The 19,605-nt window shown below is 53.2% G+C and overlaps 1 protein-coding gene and 1 long non-coding RNA gene across 2 annotated transcripts in view; one reads left to right on the top strand and one right to left on the bottom strand.

The window, feature by feature from the left end:
* Septin9 (septin 9) overlaps positions 1–19,605 on the bottom strand; it is a 161,410-nt gene that overhangs the window by 128,720 nt on the left and 13,085 nt on the right. Inside the window, exon 2 of the mRNA XM_013113410.3 lies at positions 11,218–11,274. Within this exon, the coding sequence (XP_012968864.1) occupies positions 11,218–11,274 (57 nt within the window). The remainder of the gene's footprint in view (positions 1–11,217; positions 11,275–19,605) is intronic.
* On the top strand, positions 1,897–7,106 carry LOC110340872. The gene is made up of 3 exons (XR_002382702.2): positions 1,897–2,109; positions 5,558–5,779; positions 5,914–7,106. It is a non-coding gene; the product is annotated as an uncharacterized LOC110340872 (long non-coding RNA).

Below are 19,605 nucleotides of genomic sequence, written 5' to 3'. Positions count from 1 at the left end.
AGGGACTGGAAATTTAAGTAAATCAGGCTGACCTTGAACTTGTGAACTTGTGGAGATCCTCGTGGTGGTTCTCATTAGGGCATGTGTCACCCTGCCTCACTTAGATTTTCAGTCTCTCTCTCTCTCTCTCTCTCTCTCTCTCTCTCTCTCTCTCTCTCTCTCTGGTTTTTTTGAGACAGGGTTTCTCTGCATGACAGTCCTGGCTGTCCTGGAACTTGCTTTGTAGACCAGGCTGGCACTGAACTCACTAAGATCTGCCTGTCTCTGCCTCCCAAGTCTGGGATTAAAGGTGTGTGTCACCACCGCTCGGCCTTAAAGTACATTTCCATCGTTTTGGTTTTATTCCACAGTGACTCTATGTAAGGATTGTAAGCCTTTGATGTTCTCTCTTGAAAAAGAGGGGGCACATGGCAAGCTTGAGAAAGCATTCATGCCTGGCCACTGGGTGCTCGCCAGCCCAAATGTCACAGCCTTCAGATAGGCCACACACTGTCCACTGGTCCCTTGGAGACTCTCCCTCACCGTCCCATAGCTAAAGCACCCCCAAGCCCAAGATGCCACTCTAGGCTCCTCCCCTCTCTGTCTGGGGCAAGACCCCAAATGCCCTTCCCTAGACAGTAAGACATCTTCTTGTGGGAATATACAGATCACCCCTAGCCTCCTGGGAGTCATCAAGCCAAATGTCCCCTCCAGGGAGCATGGAGGGGAGCCTCAAAGGGCAGCCGTCGCCGTGAGAGAGCTGGGAGCAGTGCCTCAGTGGAGAGAGACTTGGGGACTGGAAGAGTTGGCCAATGGTCCCCTGAGAATTCACATCCTAGAACCCATGACCTTGTTAGCAAGGGGACTTCAGGTGAGGACTTTGTCCTGGATCACTCGGGTGGCCCAAAAGGCAACAGCATATATGTCTCTAAGGGGGGCATTTGGGGCTGGGGATGTGGCTCAGTTGGAAGTTGCCTGTCTCAGAAACACAGAGCTCCCCTCCCAGCACCGCATAAGCCAGGTGCATTGGCGAACACCTGTAAACCCAGCACTGGGAAGGTGGAGGCAGGAGCATCAGGAGTTCAAGGTCATTTTGGGGAGACAGAAGTTTGGCCAGCCTGGGCTACGTGAGGGGGGACCAGCAAGATGGCTCCATGTGGGAAAGGTACTTGTCACCCACACCTGACCTCTGATCTCCATAATACTACTACATAGCACTCACATTCCCAGCACACAATAAATAAATGTAAAAAAAAATAATTTAACAAACTTTATAGAAAGAAGACTTCAGAGATGTTCTTTTTGTGCGGTAGGCAGTGATTAACACAGACACTCACAGCTGGTTCAATGAAGCCTAAGATGAGCTCAGTTGCAGATGTATATTTACATCCCAAGCCCTGCCCCCAGGGCTCAGGGACACGCCCCCAGGACTCATGGACACGCCCCCAGGATTCAGGGACCCACCCCCAGGGCTCATGGACCCACCCCCAAGACTCAGGGACCCACCTTCAGGGTTCAGGGACCCACCCCCAGGGCTCATGGACACGCCCCCAGGACTCAGGGTCCCACCCCCAGGGTTCAGGGACCCACTCCTAGGACTCATGGACACGCCCCCAGGATTCAGGGACCCACCCCCAGGGTTCAGGGACACGCCCCCAGGGCTCAGGGACCCTCACCCCCAGGGCTCATGGACACGCCCCCAGGGCTCAGGGACACGCCCCAGGGCTCAGGGACACGACCCCAGGGTTCAGGGACACGCCCCCAGGGTTCAGGGACCCCCACCCCTAGGACTCAGGGACACGCCCCCAGGGCTCATGGACACGCCCCCAGGGTTCAGGGACACGCCCCAGGGCTCAGGGACAGGGATGGGGGAGGGAAAAGTTGAGAAGAGCTGGAGGTGAGACAGGACGGGTCCTAAGAGTGTCTCAGACACAACAGCAGGACAACGCACCCAGGAACTTACGGCGGCTGTGGTTGCCTCCCCTTCTAGAGATCAAGCCAACATGGTCACGTGTTCAGTACGGAGGGGGCGGGCTTCATGAGCCTCTCACCCTGAACTGAGGAGCTGAGACAGCTGACTGGTGGAGAGTCGGTTTTTCTGTGTGCCAGCGGATGGTCCCACACGCCGAGGTAGGCGGGCAGCAGAGATTGGAGTTGGTGGGTTATTTAACAAGAGAGAGGGAACACGTTCATTTGGGAGGGTGGGAGGCGGGGGATGTGTCTAGGAGGAGCTAAGGGGAGGTGAATATGATCTACATATTATGAAACTCTCAATTAATAAAAATTTGGCCGGGTGATGGTGGCGCACGCCTTTAATCCCAGCACTCGGGAGGCAGAGGCAGGCAGGTCTCTGTGAGTTTGGTCTCAAAACACAGAAAGAAAGGGAGAGAGAGAATTGAGTTCTCCACCCCCACCAAGAGCCATTCATTTAGGAACCGCACGCCAGCATCTTCCTCTCGGTACTTGAGGACTCTCTTCCATAGCTTCCTGTCCAGCTGGTTCTTTCTTTTTTTAAAATGAGAGGAAGTTTGCCACACACTGGGAAGGAAGTGAAGACAGATCAAGGAAGTGAAGAAAACACCACCATGAGGTTGGAATGACGTGGCCAAAAGCCAAGGGACACTTGGAGTCCCACACAGGTGGCAGGGGCAGGCGAGGGACTCCCTGCAAGCCTTGGAAGGGAACAGCACTACACATCCTCAGTGATGCTAAGCACACGTGTGGTCCCAGGACTGTGAGAAACATTTGTATGGCTTTATCCCACCAGTTTGGGGTAACTTGCTTTGGCAGCTGGAGAACACAGGTAGGTGCCCTCCACAGACCAAACTGAGCACTTGAACCATTCTCTGAGCAGGACTGACCACGCCCTCTATAACAGTCAGACCCAGCCGGAGGAGGAAGTTCGTGGTGGGCGGGGCTTTCTTTATTTTCTTTTATTCTCTCCTCTCTTTCCCCAAGGAGGAAAGAATTTTTCGAAATAGGGTCCTAGATAGCCCAGGCTAGCCTCCAACATGTAGCGTGAAGCAGAGGGTGTCTCCGAACATCATGGGTTTTTTGGAGCTTTTCTGCTTGTTTAGATTTATTTAGTTTCTTTCTTGTTTTATGTTTCTGAGTGTTTTGTCTAGGAGTACATATGTGTGCCACGTGAGTGCTTTGTACCCAAGCAGGCCAGAAGGGGGTGTTGGGTCCCTGGAACTGGAGTTATAGATGGTTGTGAGCCACCGTGTGGGTGCCGGGAATTGAACCAGGGTCCTTTGCAAGAGCAACAAGTGCTCTTACCCACTGGGCCATGACTCCAGACCTGACTCTGACCCACTGAGCCTCCTGCTTCCACCTCCCAAGTGCTAAGATTACAAGTGTGCACCACCAGGCCTGGCTTTATTTACTCTCTTTCTTGACTTTGAAAGAAAAATATTCCTTGGTGGTTTTTCTGCTTGCAAAAGCAATGTCTGTTCATTCTATCACATTAAGTGAGTACAAAAAAAAAGTAACAAATCATTTCTTCTGCATGAGGCTCCACAGGCCTCACTCCTAGGACAACAGCAGAAAACCAGGACTTGAAAGGCTGTGTGTGCCCAGGCCAGGGCTGACGCCTCCTGCAGATGCCAGGCTGTCCGCACCCTGTAGTCTCTGTGACCCTCAGCTTTTGAGGACCCAGCTTGACTCGAGGTCTGTTTCCCTGCCATGCCTAAGAATCTAAGTGTGCCGGCCCAACAAAGGGAATAATTTGAAACAAAAAAACCTGGCAGTGCGGACGGCTCAGACGGAACCTGCATGAGTCACAGGCAGAGGCTTCAAAGAGAGAGGGTGAGAGGCAGGGCTAGCCCCGGCTACAAGAGTCACGAAAGCCATTGCCCACGGAAGCGCAGTTTTAACAGCTTTTCCCATGTGGACAAGGCTCACTCTTACTTACGGGGGGAGGCAGGACGCCCAGGACACAGTTCTGGAACATCAGGCTATGCCAGCCCAAAGCCCCAGCTCTCCCCGCCCCCTCCCCCCAGCCTGCCTACAGTCAGGTCAACACATCTCCAGCCCCTTCCAGTCCCCAGGTCAGCATCCCAGCCCTCACCAAGCACTGACCCACACCCATGACCCAGATGCCCTGGCCACACACCATGTTGTGATGTCACTCACAGGTTTACAACCCCTCCAAGCGGCAGATGGACTCACTGGACACAATCCCACTGGAAGAAAGCAACTGGGGGCTTAGGCGTTACTGCCTCTGTCAGGGAGCCTTCCAGGATTTTTTTCCTCTCCTCTGTCCTACCCCATAACCTGAGCTGACTCTCCCAGACAACTCTGGCCCCTGGAACTTTCTTGGTGTGGCTTCTCCTGAGTGGACCTTCGGGTCCCTGAATTAAAGTGCCTACTTCTATGAGGACAAAGGAGAAGGTACAGGTGACTTCAGAGAGCAACCAGGAACTGGGGCCAGGGATCACTAGGGTCTAACTGCATCTAACAGCATGCTCAGTTAAGATGCCAACATGAAGCCAGTCAGTGGTGGTGCACACCTTTACTCCCAGCACTCGGGAGGCAGAGGCAGGCGGATCTCTGTGAGTTCGAGACCAGCCTGGTCTACAACGCTACACAGAGAAACCCCACCTTGGAAAAAAAAAAAGATGCCAACATGCCATTGTGGCTGCTCAGACTCCTTCTGGGGGACACATGTCTGCACACCCTAGCACTGGGGGAGGGGGTGGAAAAAAGTGGCAGGTGTGGCCAGGCAGCCTGAGTGACTGACAGCGATCAGGAGACCCCAGGGAAAACTGGAAAGGAAGAAACCCCCCACATGACTGTGACCTAGGCGACAGGGCCCACGGAAAAGGGGTTATGAAGGGTCCTCAGGGCTAGTCCTGTGAGGAGGGATGAAGAGAGCCCCGCAGGAAGCATACTACACCTCTCTAGGCTTGCCTTGTCCCTTCCTTCAGGGCAGGGACCCAAGAGCACCCAAACCCAAGTTATAAGACCTCATAAATGGTCGCTTAAACAAATGGCATTTGGGGAACTGGCATGAACTTGTCTTCCGAGCACGAGGACCTGAGTTGGAGCCCCATCACCCATGTAGAAAGGCTGGGCCTACATAATGGTTCACACCTGATCCCAATGCTGGGCGGGCAGAGACAGGAGGGCCCTGGGGGGCTCACTGGCCAGTCTGGACTATTCCGTTAATCCAGAATGGTGAAAGATCCCGTCTCAAAAAAAAAAAAAAGTAGTGGGCACCTGATAAATGACAGCCAAGCTTGTCATGTGCCCTCCACATATACAAGCAGACATACGCATGCTTACACATGTCCATATACATGCCCATACGCGTACACACATGCACGCACATGCATGCCCTCGCACATACCCACACACATCACACACATGCTGCACACGGAAGCTCACGCACACAAAGTTTCCTGTGCCAAGTATGGTGAGACACCCTGTAATCTCAGCCCTTAGGAGGCAGAGGCAGGAGGATTACAGTAAGTCCTAGCCCAGCTTGGTCTGTATATAGTGAGTTTCTAGATCAGCCAGGGCTCCATAGCTAGGGTCTATGCAATAATAATAATAAATATAATACTTTAATTTCCAGCTGAGATCACTGAAGTCAAAGTCCCTGAGTCAGAAACAAAGGTGTCTTGGAGCTGGCCGGGCTACACTGCTACCCTACCTGCCAACAGAGTGGGCAGCCGGAAGAGGCCCCGGCTGGGCTGCTGCAGCATCCGTGGCAAGCTGCTTCCAGCCTGGGGCCGCAACATTCCTATCTAGAAGCTTCTCTCAGCTTTTTATCGTACCTCAAGAGCCGCCTTCCTAAGTAAATACTGGTCAGCTCTGTGCAGGGGTGGGGTGGGGTGGGGTAGGGTAGGGAGGGGCGGGGTGGTGGTGGGGCATCTGTGGCGGGGTTTACAGAGTATACCATGTGAACTTGCCACATTGGCATCCTTCCAGGAGCGGGACCAAGAGGGAGAAGCAGCCCAGATCCAAACGGCTCATGTTCCTCACCATAGGTCCTTCCTGCTCAGCCATCCGACTCCACCCCTGCCCCTCTCACCCCCCACCCCTGCTGTAGCCAGACTAGAGTGGGAACTGAAGGGGAGATGGGGTTGGAGGTGCAGCCCAAGAGGCTTTCCACTTCCCACAGGGAGCCCGCTTACTCAGTAGGCACCCCATAAATATTTGCTGGACAATGGATCCGAGAATGCAACACACAGCCAGTCCGAACCAGCGCCTCCCAAAAGAACTCTGCAAGGGTGCAGATGTGTTCCACCTGCCTTGCTTGGCGCAGGAGCCACGGGCGGCCAGGAATCCATCCTTGAGTATAGCACTCCCAAGGCTTCCCACTGCGCCAACTGACATTGTAACAGGAGGCACGGTGCCACTCACCTGTAGTCCCAGCACTCAGGAGGCGGAGGCGGGAGGATCTCGGGTTTGAAGGCGACCTGTACTACACAGCAAGGTCCTGCCCCAGACAAACCAAACAACCAAGTGAGCATTTGAGAAACCTAAGTCCACTGGGGGCTGGAGAGACCCGGGTTTGTTTCCCAGCCCCCACATTGTTACTCAGAGGCATCAATCACTCCAGTTTCAGGTGACCGACGCCCTCTCTGACCTCCAAGGACACTGCATGTACACATACATACAGCAGAGCTCATATACACACAACAATGTTTCTTTAAAACACTCACAGGCTGAACAGACGAGACGGCTCATCAGTTAACAGCATGTACTACTTGCCGGACATGGTGGCACGCACCTTTAATCCCAGCACTTGGGAGGCACAGGCAGGCAGATCTATGAGTCTGAGGCCAGTCTACAGAATGAGTTCTAGGACAGCCACAGCTCTGATACACAGAGAAACCCTGTCTCAGAAAACAAAAAAAGCACCCACTGCAGATTTGGATCCTGGCACACACCTCGGGTGACCCACGACCACCTGTAACTCCAGCTCAAGGGGATCTCACCTCCACAGGCACCTGCCCTCACATACTACCCCCCCACATAATTAAACATTTATCTAGATAGTCCTACATCCTAGTGGGCAGCAACTACCCAAACCCTCTCTTCTGCTCCTCCCAGAGTCTTGTGCCCCAGGAGACAAACAGTTACTTCTTGGCCAAAATAAAGAAGCATTTCCGTGTTAAGCTGGCTCTGTCGGCTAGTCCCACTTGCTTCGATCAAGTCCGATCCAACATCGACAGGACACATAGGACAGGTCCCACTTATCGGGAACCCACTAGGGACGGCAGCAGCTACACTTGGTTACAGACAAGCATTCGTGGAGCAAGGTGGCTTCCTTAAAGAGGGGTGTGTAAGCGGGCATGTAAGAGGTTGTGTTAGGGATCAGAGGGGGCCTGGGGCACCAGCCAGGGTGGGGCAGGGCAGAGCAGCTGGGGGGGGTGTCTTTCCCATCTTCTCACAACAGCCCCCCCCCCACTGTGTCCCAGGGAGGCCCTTCCACAGGAGGAGCATCTGCCCGGGACAGACAGAGGAAGGTGTCTGAGTGCCGTGTGACTCCATATTGGAGACGCACAAATGGGGAGCTTTGCACATCGGAACTCGCCTCCCCCACGGCTTTGAAGCCAGAAGTCCAAAATCAGTGCCAGCGAGCCATGCTTCCCAAAGGGCAGCAAGGGAGGGCTGTCCCTGGCCGTCCTTGGCTTATGGCCGTACGGCTCTCGTCCTCACCCCTGGGTTCACCTTCATGTGGCCTCCACTCCAGTCTTGAGGACGCCAGTCCTTGGACTTGGTAGCGCAGGATGACCTTATCTCAAAGCAATTAGCCCACGACTTCTGCAAAGGCACGCCATCTTCCAGATGAGTGGGTGGTGGGATTAGGGACAAAGCCACAGACCTCGGAGAAGTCAGAAACAGGCCTCAAACACATACACAAACACACACACACTCACACACATACACTCACACACACATACACTCACACACACATACACTCTCACACACACTCACTCACACACATACACTCACACTCACTCACACACACCCCAGATGTCACAACGGCACAGAAGGCTCCTGGGAAACCGGGGCTGAAGGTAGAGAAGCTCAGAGTCAGCCCAGGAAATGCTGTGTGAGCCGTGGGAACCAGGGCAAAGGTCCATGAAGACCGCGGTGTGCCCAGGCAGGCTGCTTGGAGCTTAGGAAGGGGACAAGAGTGGGAGAAGAGACCAGTGCTCAGGGGACTGTGGCAATGTCCAGAAGGACAGGGGTGGACACCTGTCCATCCTACCCTCCACCTACTGAAGCACGCAGAAGAGCCTGCCCAGCAGGGTTGTCGGCAGGGAAATGCTCCGTGGAAAGTCAGCAGGCCTAGGTGTAGACAAACTACGGCTCTCAGTAGGAATAGGCGAGCCAAAGCCAGGAGATGTCCACGGCCCAACCTAGCCCCTACTTGCCGTGAGATAAGCAATTATGCGATGCTGGCAGTATGCAGGGGGGTATGCACTGTTCAGAAGCAAAAGCACAGATATCCCAAACTCAGACTACACTCCAGTTCCTCAGTCACCCTGACAGAAGTAGGGTGAGGGGAAAGGCTCCCTGGGAGGCTTGGCTACCCCACGACATCTCATCGCTAGAGATGACGGGTGGGCAACTCTGTGTTTGGTCATCTTGTTTCTTATATAATTACCAATTGGGTTGTGTTGATTTGTTTTGTTGAGGTGGGGGTGGGGGGTCTCACGTAGCCCAGGCTATCCTTGAATCCACTAGGCAGATAAGGATGACCTCGAACTCCTGCTCCTCCAGTATCTTCCTCACAAATGCTGGGATAACAGACATGCACCACCACACTCAGCTGGGTTTGGGGTGTTTTTGAGACGGTCTCACATTGTAACCCAGGCTAGCCTGAAAACTCACTGTGTAGCCAGGCTAAGGCAATTAAAATTCTCCCTCTCAGCCTCCTAAGTTCAAGAATTATTGGGCTTGAACCACCATGACCCGTCTTTTTTTTTTTTTAATTAATGTGGAAATGTTGGGACTTTTGCCTAGTATGCACAAGGCCCTAGATTCAAGTCCTAGTACCACAAAAGCACAAATAAATGAATATGGGAAGTAAGAAAACTCAAAGCTTTATCGTGGGTGTCATCCGAGCTAGGAGGCTGTGGCTTGTGTCCTGAATGGTTACACCTGCCCAAACCTAAACAGCTCAGAAAGAACAGAAAACGGACCCCCCAGTCACGCACCCCATTTTGCCCCCAGAGAATCGGATAGAAAGTCCTGGACAAGAGGCCAGTTAGGGTGTGTGACCAAGGTTGGGAAGAGGACAAGGACAAAGAGCCCCCCCAGTGGGGACCTAGGGCCTGGCAGAGAACCCCCTCCCGGGGGTCATGGCAGCAGGGAGGCGGGTCTCAGGGACGACATGAGAAGAACAGTAATGGATGCCTCAGGGGAGCCGGCAGGGGCCCCGGGGAAGACTGTGTGTGTCAGCAGGCAACCCCCATGCAAACCTAGATCACTGCTTGCAGCCTCAGGCTCCTGCAAATTATGCCTTAGGCTTCCAAGCCGAGCAAGTCCAGGCTGCCAAATGCTGACGCCACAGAACTGGCTGGCCTGAGCCCGGGGAGGCAACAGCAGAAGGAGACCTCGTGCCCACAGCCCGAGGGTACCAGCTCTCCCAGACCTGAATCCCTAAATGCTGACTACCTCCAACCCTTTGGGTCAAGGCTGACAAACACTAAGGAGAAATAGAGAGAGAGAGAGAGAGAGAGAGAGAGAGAGAGAGAGAGAGAGAGAGAGAGAGAGAGAGAGAGAGAGAGAGAGAGAGAGTGTGTGCCACTGCAAAGCAAGAGGCCCTGAGTGCAAGGCATCGGGACACAGAACGGTGACGGGGCTGGCTAGCGGTTAGTGGGTCTCGTGGCTATGGGGGCGGGGTGCCTCTTAACCACAAGTGCTGAGTTGCTCAGCAGCCCAGCCACCTCCAACTGGGGCGTCGCCCTCCTCTCCCGACACCCAGGCTCATCACACATGGCACTCAGCGCGACACGGGCACACCACCCGCATCACACACATGCTAAACCCAGCACCATCCCTAGTGTCACCGTTTGCCCCTGCAAAGAGCCAGCTACCCTCAGTCAGGCCACACCCTGAAGATGGAGCTAGGAGGAGCAACACAGCCTTGGGAATGCCTAGAAGTCTGGAGCCTTGGGCAGCCCCGTTTTCATAGCTACGAATACGTATTCCAAATTCTCTAGCATTCCATTGGAAATAAATTCTGCGCAAACCAGTGAGCAATACAATACAATGTGAACATACCCTCCCCACAACCCAAAGCTAGATAGTCCAACCAGCAGAGTGTCCCTCTGGGTAGGAACTAGAGGACAGCGGGCAGCCTTGTCCCTGAAGGCTCCCTGCCTGGAAGGGGTCCTCCTGCAGGGTTGGGACTGGAGAGCTTGGCTCCTGCGATAGTTTGATGACAATTTGTCACTGTGGGTTTCCTTTGTTGCCTCATGGTAACGGCTGCCTCCCCTGTCCGCAGTGACTATCTATTCCACGCCCATGTATCTCTTCTGTTCATCCCAGTTGGCCCCCAACACATATGCATAGAGAGTACATGCCCCCCAAAAGGGTATCATTTGCTATAGAAGCAGGTCCCATCATCTCTGGCTACCAGCATCCTCCCCAAACAAAGGTCATTAGAAGAAATGCATATCCCTCAGTCCAGCCCTAGAAGGATCATCAGAGGTGACCAGAGGACCCTGGCAATGGAGAAGTTTGTAAGGGGGGTCTCAAGATGGCTGCCAGGAGAAGACACACGGCCCTGCCCAGGGCATCAAGGAAAGGGAGGCAGCCCCCCGCACTTGCACAGGTGGTTGGACAGAGCCCCTGCAAGCTTTGGAGCCGACACTCCTCCTCCTCAGGTGGCCCAGAGCCCTGACAAGGACATGTTTGCCTCCTCTACTCCAACGGTTATTGGGGGAAAGTTTGAACATGCGCAAGAAGCAGAAAGAGCAGCACGTGACACCCTCCTTCCCTGTACCAACGGCCCACTGATAGAGCTGTCCCCAGACAGTGAATGAGCCAGGATCAAAGACACTCTGCCACGGCTCACTCACTGCAAATAAGGCCACCCTGCCCTCCTGCTTCTCTATCCTGTGCCTGGGGGTGGCTACCACAGAGTTGGGCGAGCTCTAGCAGACCCGGCCCAAGCCTGGCTTCCTGCATCACAGAAAGGGGCTCCACCCACCCAGGAAAGCCAGGTGCGGAGCCTGGTCTCAAAACACAGCGAAGACAGGAGCTGCTTACCTGGGCCTGTGGAATCCGCAAGCCTCCGGAGGCGGCCGCTGGAGGTCCGTGTGACTCCTAAGGGCAGAAACAAAGGGAAAAGGTCACACAGGCCACCAGGCTCTACCTCCTGGTGGTGTGTCCCCACTTCTGCACCTGCCAAGGGTTGCAGAACCAAATAAACCCAGACAGGTAGCCACCTGTCCCTCAGAGTGATGACAGCCACCCACTCGGATGCCTCACACAACGGTCCCATTGTGCAGACCAGGGAGCTGAGCCTCAGGGAAACCTGCCTGGGGACTCACAGCAACCAGAAGCTGCACCCACAGTGAGAGTCCACGCCTGGGTCCATCTCAAGTATCCTCACAGGACAGACCGCTGATGGAGAGGGGCTAGCACTGAGCCGGGACCCACCACTTAAGACCCATACCTGGCCAGGTGGTGGTGGCACACCCCTTTAATCTTAACTCTTGGAAGGTAGAGGCAGGCGGGTCTGTGAGTTCAAGGTCAGCCTGGTCTACAGAGTGAGTTCCAGGATGTCCAGGACAGCCAGGGCTAAAAAGAAACCTTGTCTAAAAAAATAATAATAATAAGACTCACACCTGCTTAACGGGGTTTCCCTACACAAGGAGCACAAGCCCCACCCATCCTCCAAGGCTCCTATGCTGGGTAGAGCAGGCTGCACTGAGGGAAGGTGGGATGGAATGTTCTCTCTCTGCCCCAAGAGGAAGCACAAGCAGTATGGACTGGCTAAGCCTCCCGCCACCCTCTGCCTCCAACCACATGTGCCCCTTGGCTGGCACTCCCCTGTTGGAGAGGCTTGTGGTGGGCAAGTCCTAACTTGAGGACTCTGTGAGACCTAAGCTGAGCGCAAACCCATGGGCTGCCAAGAGGAGCAGACTCAGGAACCCATGTGGCCGCCCTACTGCAGCCAGGTCCTGGTGTTCAGAGTGTCCCCAACCTAGGCCAGACGGGAGAGCCCATCCCCAACAGCAAGGCATAGACGCTTACTGTACCCTCCGTCACCTGATACACATCTTGGCTATTGGTCAAAGCGGACGGCTTCTCTTTAGATTCCTACACTCTTACACTGCCCACTCATCCATCCATCTACCCATCTATCCATCCAGTCAACCACTCACCTACTTAGGCAGTCTGCAATTCCTAGCCAGTCCACCAGGAAGAGGACGTATGGGTAGGGAGACGGATGGGGTGGATAGATAAGTAGGTGGGTGAATGGTGGGTGGGTGGATGGATGGGTGATGGATGGGTGGATGGGTGGGTGGATGGATGGGTGGACAGGTGGGTGGATGGATGGATGCATGGATGGGTGGATGGATGGATGGTTAAATATGTGAGTGGATGGATAGATAGATAGACAGATGGTAGGTGGATGGGGTTATAAGGGAACGTGTGTGTGAGTGTGTGTGTGAGTGTGTGTGTGTGAGTGAGTGTGTGTGAGTGTGTATGTGAGTGTGAGTGTGCGTGAGTGTGTGTGAGTGTGTGTGAGTGTGTGTGTGTGTGTGTGTGTGTGTGTGTGTCTAGGTATCCTCCTACTGCTTTGACAATTTCCAAATCTGTGACCTGGATTGAGCACAGCAGTTCTGTAGAGACAGCTATTGGCCTAAGGGTCCAGAAACCCAAAACTTGGAACCAGTCCTTGGAACTGACACACTTCTCCGGACTCAGATGAGGTGCCCAGGGCCACAGAGGAGGAGTGGAGATGGACCCTCTCCTGAGTGCACTAAAGCATGGGCACCTCGTCACCATCAACAGCCTGTCCACACCTGATGAGCTACCCTGCCTCCATGGACGAATGCCGACAACACCACATTCCCCACCCAATGTATTCAGCCAAGGGACTCCTAGGAGGCACCACCTGGGTCCCAGACCACCTAGCACTAATGAACAGCAACTGTATTCCCCAAGATAGAAACTGGGGTAAGGAACAGTTAGCCAACAAGAAAAGGCAGCATTGGACATTCCTGTGGCCTGAGTCACTTCCGGATGGGACGGTTCTGCAGGGGATGCTGGGGACAGAGGGTGCCCTGTCCTTGCTCTGGGCAGCTGAACACCTACACCGACTACCTGCCCTCTGGTTTCAGACAGAAATACAAGAGGATCTGAGTGAGTTAAGTAACCCAGGGCATGTGATCTCTTCTCCCCAAACCCAACTGGGAAAACAGCGTGTACTTTGGGTTTCTGGGGCAGAGTTTTGATTTTCTTTATGCTGTTTTTCTGGTTTCCTAAAGTGGGCATCCCTGCCAGGTGACCCTGCCAGAGAAGCCGCAGAGGGGCCTGCTGACCAGAAGGGCTGCAGGTCCTCTGCATCCCAGGCTCAGGCATGGTCCCGAGAAGAGCCACGGATCAGAGATGGCTCAAACACCGGTTTGGCCCTCCTCTCACAAGCCTGTGTCCAAGGCAGCCAAGGACCAGCAGAGAATCAAGTTACTTTTATGTGACTTTAAAATGAAGAAGCTTCATAAGGAGCAGAGACACAGGAAACCTGCCATCTGGACTCGGCCCAGAGCAAGCGGCCCGAGTCCTCCAGAGACTGAGGCCCGGCTGCAGGTCAGGCCTTACAGGCACAGTGACCTCATCCAGGTCAAAAGAGACACTGGCAGAGTCTCCCTCTGGGCCTTTAAGACTTAGTGGCAAGGGGCAGTGATGGCACATGCCTTTAATCCCAGCAGAGGCAGGTGGATCTTAGTGAGTTCGAGGCCAGCCTGGTCTACAAAGGGAGTTCCAGAACAGCCAAGGTTTGTTACACAGAGGGACGAGAAACCACAACAACAGAAAAGACTCAGTGACAAGGAGGGCTGGAGAAATAGCTCAGTCTGTACAATGCTTGTCATAGGAGCATAAGGACCCGAGTTTGATCCCTGAAACCTGAGTGAAAAAAAACCCCACGTAACAGCACAGGTGGAGACAGAGTCTAGGGCTCCCTGAGCAGGCAGCCTCAATAAATCAGTGAGCTGAAAGCCAATGGGAGACCTTGTCCCCCAAAAAAGCAAGATCCAGTGCAGGGTGCGATGGTGCCCACCTTAACCTCAGGACCCAGATGCAGCTGGACCCAAAAGTGTAGCCAGGGTTACACAGTGAGATCCTGTCTCAAAATCAAGCAAACAAGCTGAGGCGATGCTCTTCTGGTAAGGTGACTGCCACGTAAGCACAAGGACTGGAGTTCAGGTCCCCAGCACCCAGGTAAGAACCAGATGTATGTGTATGCTACCCCAGCACCGGGGAGACGGAGACAGGAGGATACCAGGGGGCTCAACCACCAGACGGCCTAACTGTATCAGTGAAATTCACATTCAGTGAGAGATCCTGTCTCCAAAAAATATGGTGTAGGGATTACAGAGATAGCTCGGGGGCTAAAATGCATGCATACTGCTCTTGGGAGGGTTTCAGTTTGGTTCCCATATCAGGTAGCCAACAATTAACCGGCTGTAACACCAGCTCCAGGGAGATCCAGTGCCCTCTTCTGGCCTCCGAGAGCACCTGCACTCATGTGCATATACCCAGACAGACAGACACATAAAGTACGTAAAATAAATCTTAAGAAAAAATATACTGGGGCATTGTCAAGGAAGACATCCGATGTGGGCCTTTGGCCTTTACACACACATGTGCACACACCTACACGACCATGTGGATACCACACACAGGCGCACACGCACATACGATTCAGTAATAGGCGCTAGGAGATGGGATTCTGTTCACACCATTTTTTTGTTTGTTTGTTTTTCGAGACAGGGTTTCTCTGTGGCTTTGGAGCCTGTCCTGGAACTCACTCTTGTAGACCAGGCTTGGCCTCGAACTCACAGAGATCCGCCTGCCTCTGCCTCCGGAGTGCTGGCATTAAAGGCATGCGCCACCAACGCCCAGCTGTTCACACCATTTTTGCAGAGGCAAAAATATTTATTGCGACTTGGACATTTGCTGAGACACTCATGTATGAAAAAATCACAAAGGGCCATTCCCAGGTACATTTGAGGGTGGGGTCTGGCTCAGTGGCAGAGTGGTTAGAGTAGGCAAACCTGAGTCCAACCCACAGCATCACAAATGTGTGTGTGTGCATGCGTGTGTATGCATATGTGTATGTGCATGCATGTGTGTATACTGTGTGTACATGTGTGCATGTGTGTATGCATGTGTGTGCATGTGTGCATACTGTGTGTACATGTGTGTATGTGTGTGGTGTGTATATGTGTGTATGCATGTGTGTGCATGCATCTGTATGCATGCGTGTGCATGTGTGTTATATGTGTGTATGCTGTGTGTACATGTGTGCATGTGTGTGTATGTGTGTGTTATGTATGTGTGTGTGTCTGCATGTGTGTGTCTGCATGTGTGTGCAGTTAATATATGATCTGGTGCGGCTAAATATAATTTAAATGTTTAAAACATAAAGACTGAATGTTGGGCGTTGGTGGCACACACCTTTAATCCCAGCACTGAGAGACAGAGATAGGCAGACACATCTCTGTGAGATCTAGGCTAACCAGGTCTACATAGTGATTTCCAGGACAGCCAGGACAGATCCTGCCTCAAAAATGAGAGAGAGAGAGAGAGAGAGAGAGAGAGAGAGAGAGAGAGAGAGAGAGAGAGAGAGAGAGAGAAGAAAATCCTAAATGACATTACACACTATGAGTAACTTAGCATGGTGCCTGGCACAAAATAACTGGTCAATAAATGGTGTCACCATTGTCATTATAACAATTATTCTATAGTATTGTTATGATGCACAGCCTAACATACCAGCCTAGACCTACAAACAAAGCTTGGCTTTCCTGCACTGAGGATATTAATGAGATGTGATGTATAGCTGAGACCCTGCTTGCTATAGTCCAGGTGCTGCTACACTGAGAACAGTCCCTGGTAATTCTGCTCAACACCCACCCTGCCAACTCAGGCCAGTGAGCCCCTCCTGGCCCCCAGGACCAGCACACCAAGAGAGGGTGGCCAGTGTCTAGACCTAAGGAAAATAATACTCTGGTTGTTCGTAACTCAGGGTGTAAAATCTATGCTGCAAAACTAAAACACACCTCCAAGGAGATGAGCCTGAAGGCAGCAGAACACTTGACCAGGAACCATCACCGGCCACCATCTAAATCAGGGAAATTCAAATGACACCATAGACAAGGAAGGAACTCTGTCCCAAGAAGACCAAGGTGGCCCTGGGACACATTTCCCAACCGCACATGCACAATTCTGTGTGTGTTCATGCATGTGCGTGTATATGCGTGTGTGTGTGTACATGTGTGTGTGTCTGTGTGCACATGTGTACATGTGTACAAATGTGTGCTTGTGTGTGCTTGTGCGCACATGTGTGCACATGTGCATATGTGTGTGCACATGTGTGCGTATCAGTATCCTCCTACTGCTTTGACAATTTCTGAATCTGTGACCCAGGTTGAGCACAGCAGTCCTGTAGAGACAGCTACTGGCCTAAGAGTCCAAAACCCAAACGCTGTCTGAGAAATTTTCCCCATGCTTATGAGTTAGGGTAAATGGAGAGATGTGAGGGACTTTTAATTAATGTAGTTACTACTTTGTTTATTTACGCCATGTGTACGTGTTTGTGTCAGTGTGTGAGTGTGCACTCAGCCACAGAACATGCGTGGAGCTCAGAGGCCAACCTCGGGTGTCTGTCCCCCCTCCAGTGTTTGGGACAGGTCCCTTTCTCTTGCTCCTTGTGACACAGGCTAGCCGGCCTGCAAACTAGAGATTCTGCTGGCGTTACAGGCCTGCACTACCAATCCTGGCTTTATATGAGCTCCGGGATTCCAACCGTCAATTACTATACAGACTTACTGTGGGTACAGATTAATTCCCAGCATGGACTCCAGATTGTCTACAGCAAATAAATGGATTTTTAATTTGTTCATTTGTTTGCTTTTAGAGACATGGATTCTCCATGTACCCCTGACTGGCCTGAGACTCACTATGTAAACCAGTCAGGCCTCGAATTCAGAGCTCTGCTTGCCTCCGCCCCGAGTGCTGGGATTAAAGGTGTGCTCTATCATACCCAGCCTTGTGATTGGTTTTTTTAGACAAAATCTCCCTCCACAGCCCAGATAAACCTGGGACTCACTCTGCACCTCACATTGGGTCCTAAATTTCATGGCAACCCTCCTGCCTTAGTTTCCAATGCTTTAGAATTACAAGCATGGGGGGAGGGGGGATTACAGGCATGAGACATTATGACCAGCTTAAGTTTTTCCTTAAAGTGCATGACAATCTCTTGGACTGGTCTACATAGTAAGTTCCAGGTCAGCCAGGGGTACACGGAGAAGGGACAGTAGTCTTCATCCCAAGTAGCCCTTCCCCTTGGGGCCTGCAGTGGGGGCTCCAGCTCGCACCTGGGTCAGCTGCTTGTTTGCTCGCAGGTGTGAGGAGCCAGGCTGGCATCGGGGGCTGCAGGTGGGCCTGGATTCCAGGGTTACCACCAGCAACTACTCGGGGCTTATCTTCAGCAGACACTGAGCTGAGGAGCTGCACCCCGCCACTCCCCACATGTGCCCTTGGCCTCTGAAGCTAGGCCTACGTGTGCTCAGCTGCAGGCTGAGGCCCTTGAAAAGCGTCTCTGCCAGCCCAGGGCTTCTGCCCACCTCTGGCTGTGGATTTTCGAGAATCCCTTCCCTGATGTATTAGTTATTTTTCCTGTTGCTGTGATTAAAATACTCTGACCAAAAGCAACTTTTTTTTGTTTGTTTGTTTTTACGAGACAGGGTTTCTCTGTATTGTTTTGGAGGCTTTCGGTCCAGCCTGGCCTCGAACTCACAGAGATCCGCCTGCCTCTGCCTCCCAAGTGCTGGAATTAAAGGGGTACGCCACCACCACCCGGCGACCAAAAGCAACTTAAGGAAGACAGTGCTTCTTTGGGCTTCTGGTTTTAGAGGACTAAGGGTCCATAATGACGGGGAGGCGTGACAGCAAGCCGCAGGCGTGGTGGCCGGAGCAGGAAACTAAGAGGTCAGAGGTCACATCCCAACCATAAGCAAGAGGCAGAGAGAGCAAGGTGCCATGAGGCTCTGCCCTCTCCAAGGCTGACCCCCCCATGACACACCTCCTGCTCCTCCCCATGACCTCTCCAAACAGCGCCACTGACTGGGACCCAGGCGTTCAAATGCCTGGGACCGTGGGGGACACGTCCCATTCAAGCCTCCATACCCGGGGAGCGGAAGACGGTGACAAACCGAAGCTCCCCCTGGAATAAGCCAGCGGGTTTATCGGCTTACTTACAGAACCTGGCTGAAAGGTGGCTGGCAGGAGCGTAAGTGACCCCAGAGACTGGAAAGTCTTTGCCCAGCACAGAGGGTGGCTTCCCCACAGTCTCACAGATACAGTCTCCTCAGCCTCCCTCAGCCGACATACGCTGACACCGCCCCACCAAGAGGCCGCGTGCAATGAGGGCAGACCTTCATAAGAATGGCTGGGGGGGGGCAGCTGGGATGTCTGGTGAAGTGAGCCTCCCCAGCCTCTCCCGTGAGGAGGGGCCAACAGTCAGCGGGCGCTCCAGCAAGGAGACACAGCTGCTACGGTGGCCTTGGTGGCTGTTTTGCCTGGAGGACCTTGTCCCATGCAAGACTGACTCCAAGTCTGACTTCTTCCTCCACAAAAGTAGGGGCTGCGGATCTCGGTGGCACAGGTCAAATACTGTCTCACCAGAGGCCTTGGCCTTTAATTTGGGAGACCCCAGCCCTTGGTCTCTTTCCCCATAAAGTGCAGACAGGGCCTGCTTCTCGTCCGGCAGGCTGTGAGAGGCCAACAGCCCGCCCACACACAAAATGGAGGTGTTGCACTGACTCTGTGAACTGTGGTCTGTTGGGGTTAGGGCGTACCATGAGGGCCCAGCTGTAAGACCAGATGCCCCTCTGGAAGCAGTCTTGGACCCTCAAGAATCTGTAGCTCTTCCCGTCTGGATTTGTTTTAGCTTTCGGAGGCACGGTTCCCACATCAACAGGATGTGGATGGGTGAGACACTAACGTCGCTGCTGACCCAGACACCACATAAGGAGATGTGGATACAAGGGACCTCGCTCAGTGTCAAGCCAGCAAAGGTGCCTGTCACACAGATGAGGAAGAGGGGCCCAGTGTGTTTCAGGAAGCGGGCATTCCGGCTGTGATGTGTCATACCATCGCATCACATCGGTACCCCATGGGTACCTGACCTCCCATGTTCTCCCAGGTGAGGCCCGCACAGGAAACACAGGGTGGATGCTTCAGCGAACTTGAATTTCAGACGTGGAGCAAACCGCTTCTCAGGTATAAGTATGGTCCGAATGTTTGGTGGGGAATTCTCACGCTAACCACCTGTTCTTCCTGTGCACTCGAAAAGGGGGGGTCAGAGGCAACCTCGTTCCTAGGGAGCCTTTCACCTTGTCTTTTGGGACAGGCATGATT

The sequence above is a fragment of the Mesocricetus auratus genome, unplaced genomic scaffold, assembly GCF_017639785.1.
Source record: "Mesocricetus auratus isolate SY011 unplaced genomic scaffold, BCM_Maur_2.0 Super-Scaffold_100007, whole genome shotgun sequence".
Classification (NCBI taxonomy): domain Eukaryota; kingdom Metazoa; phylum Chordata; class Mammalia; order Rodentia; family Cricetidae; genus Mesocricetus; species Mesocricetus auratus.
The sequence above is the reverse complement of the archived record's forward strand: the minus strand, read 5'-3'. Positions and strand labels throughout refer to the sequence as shown.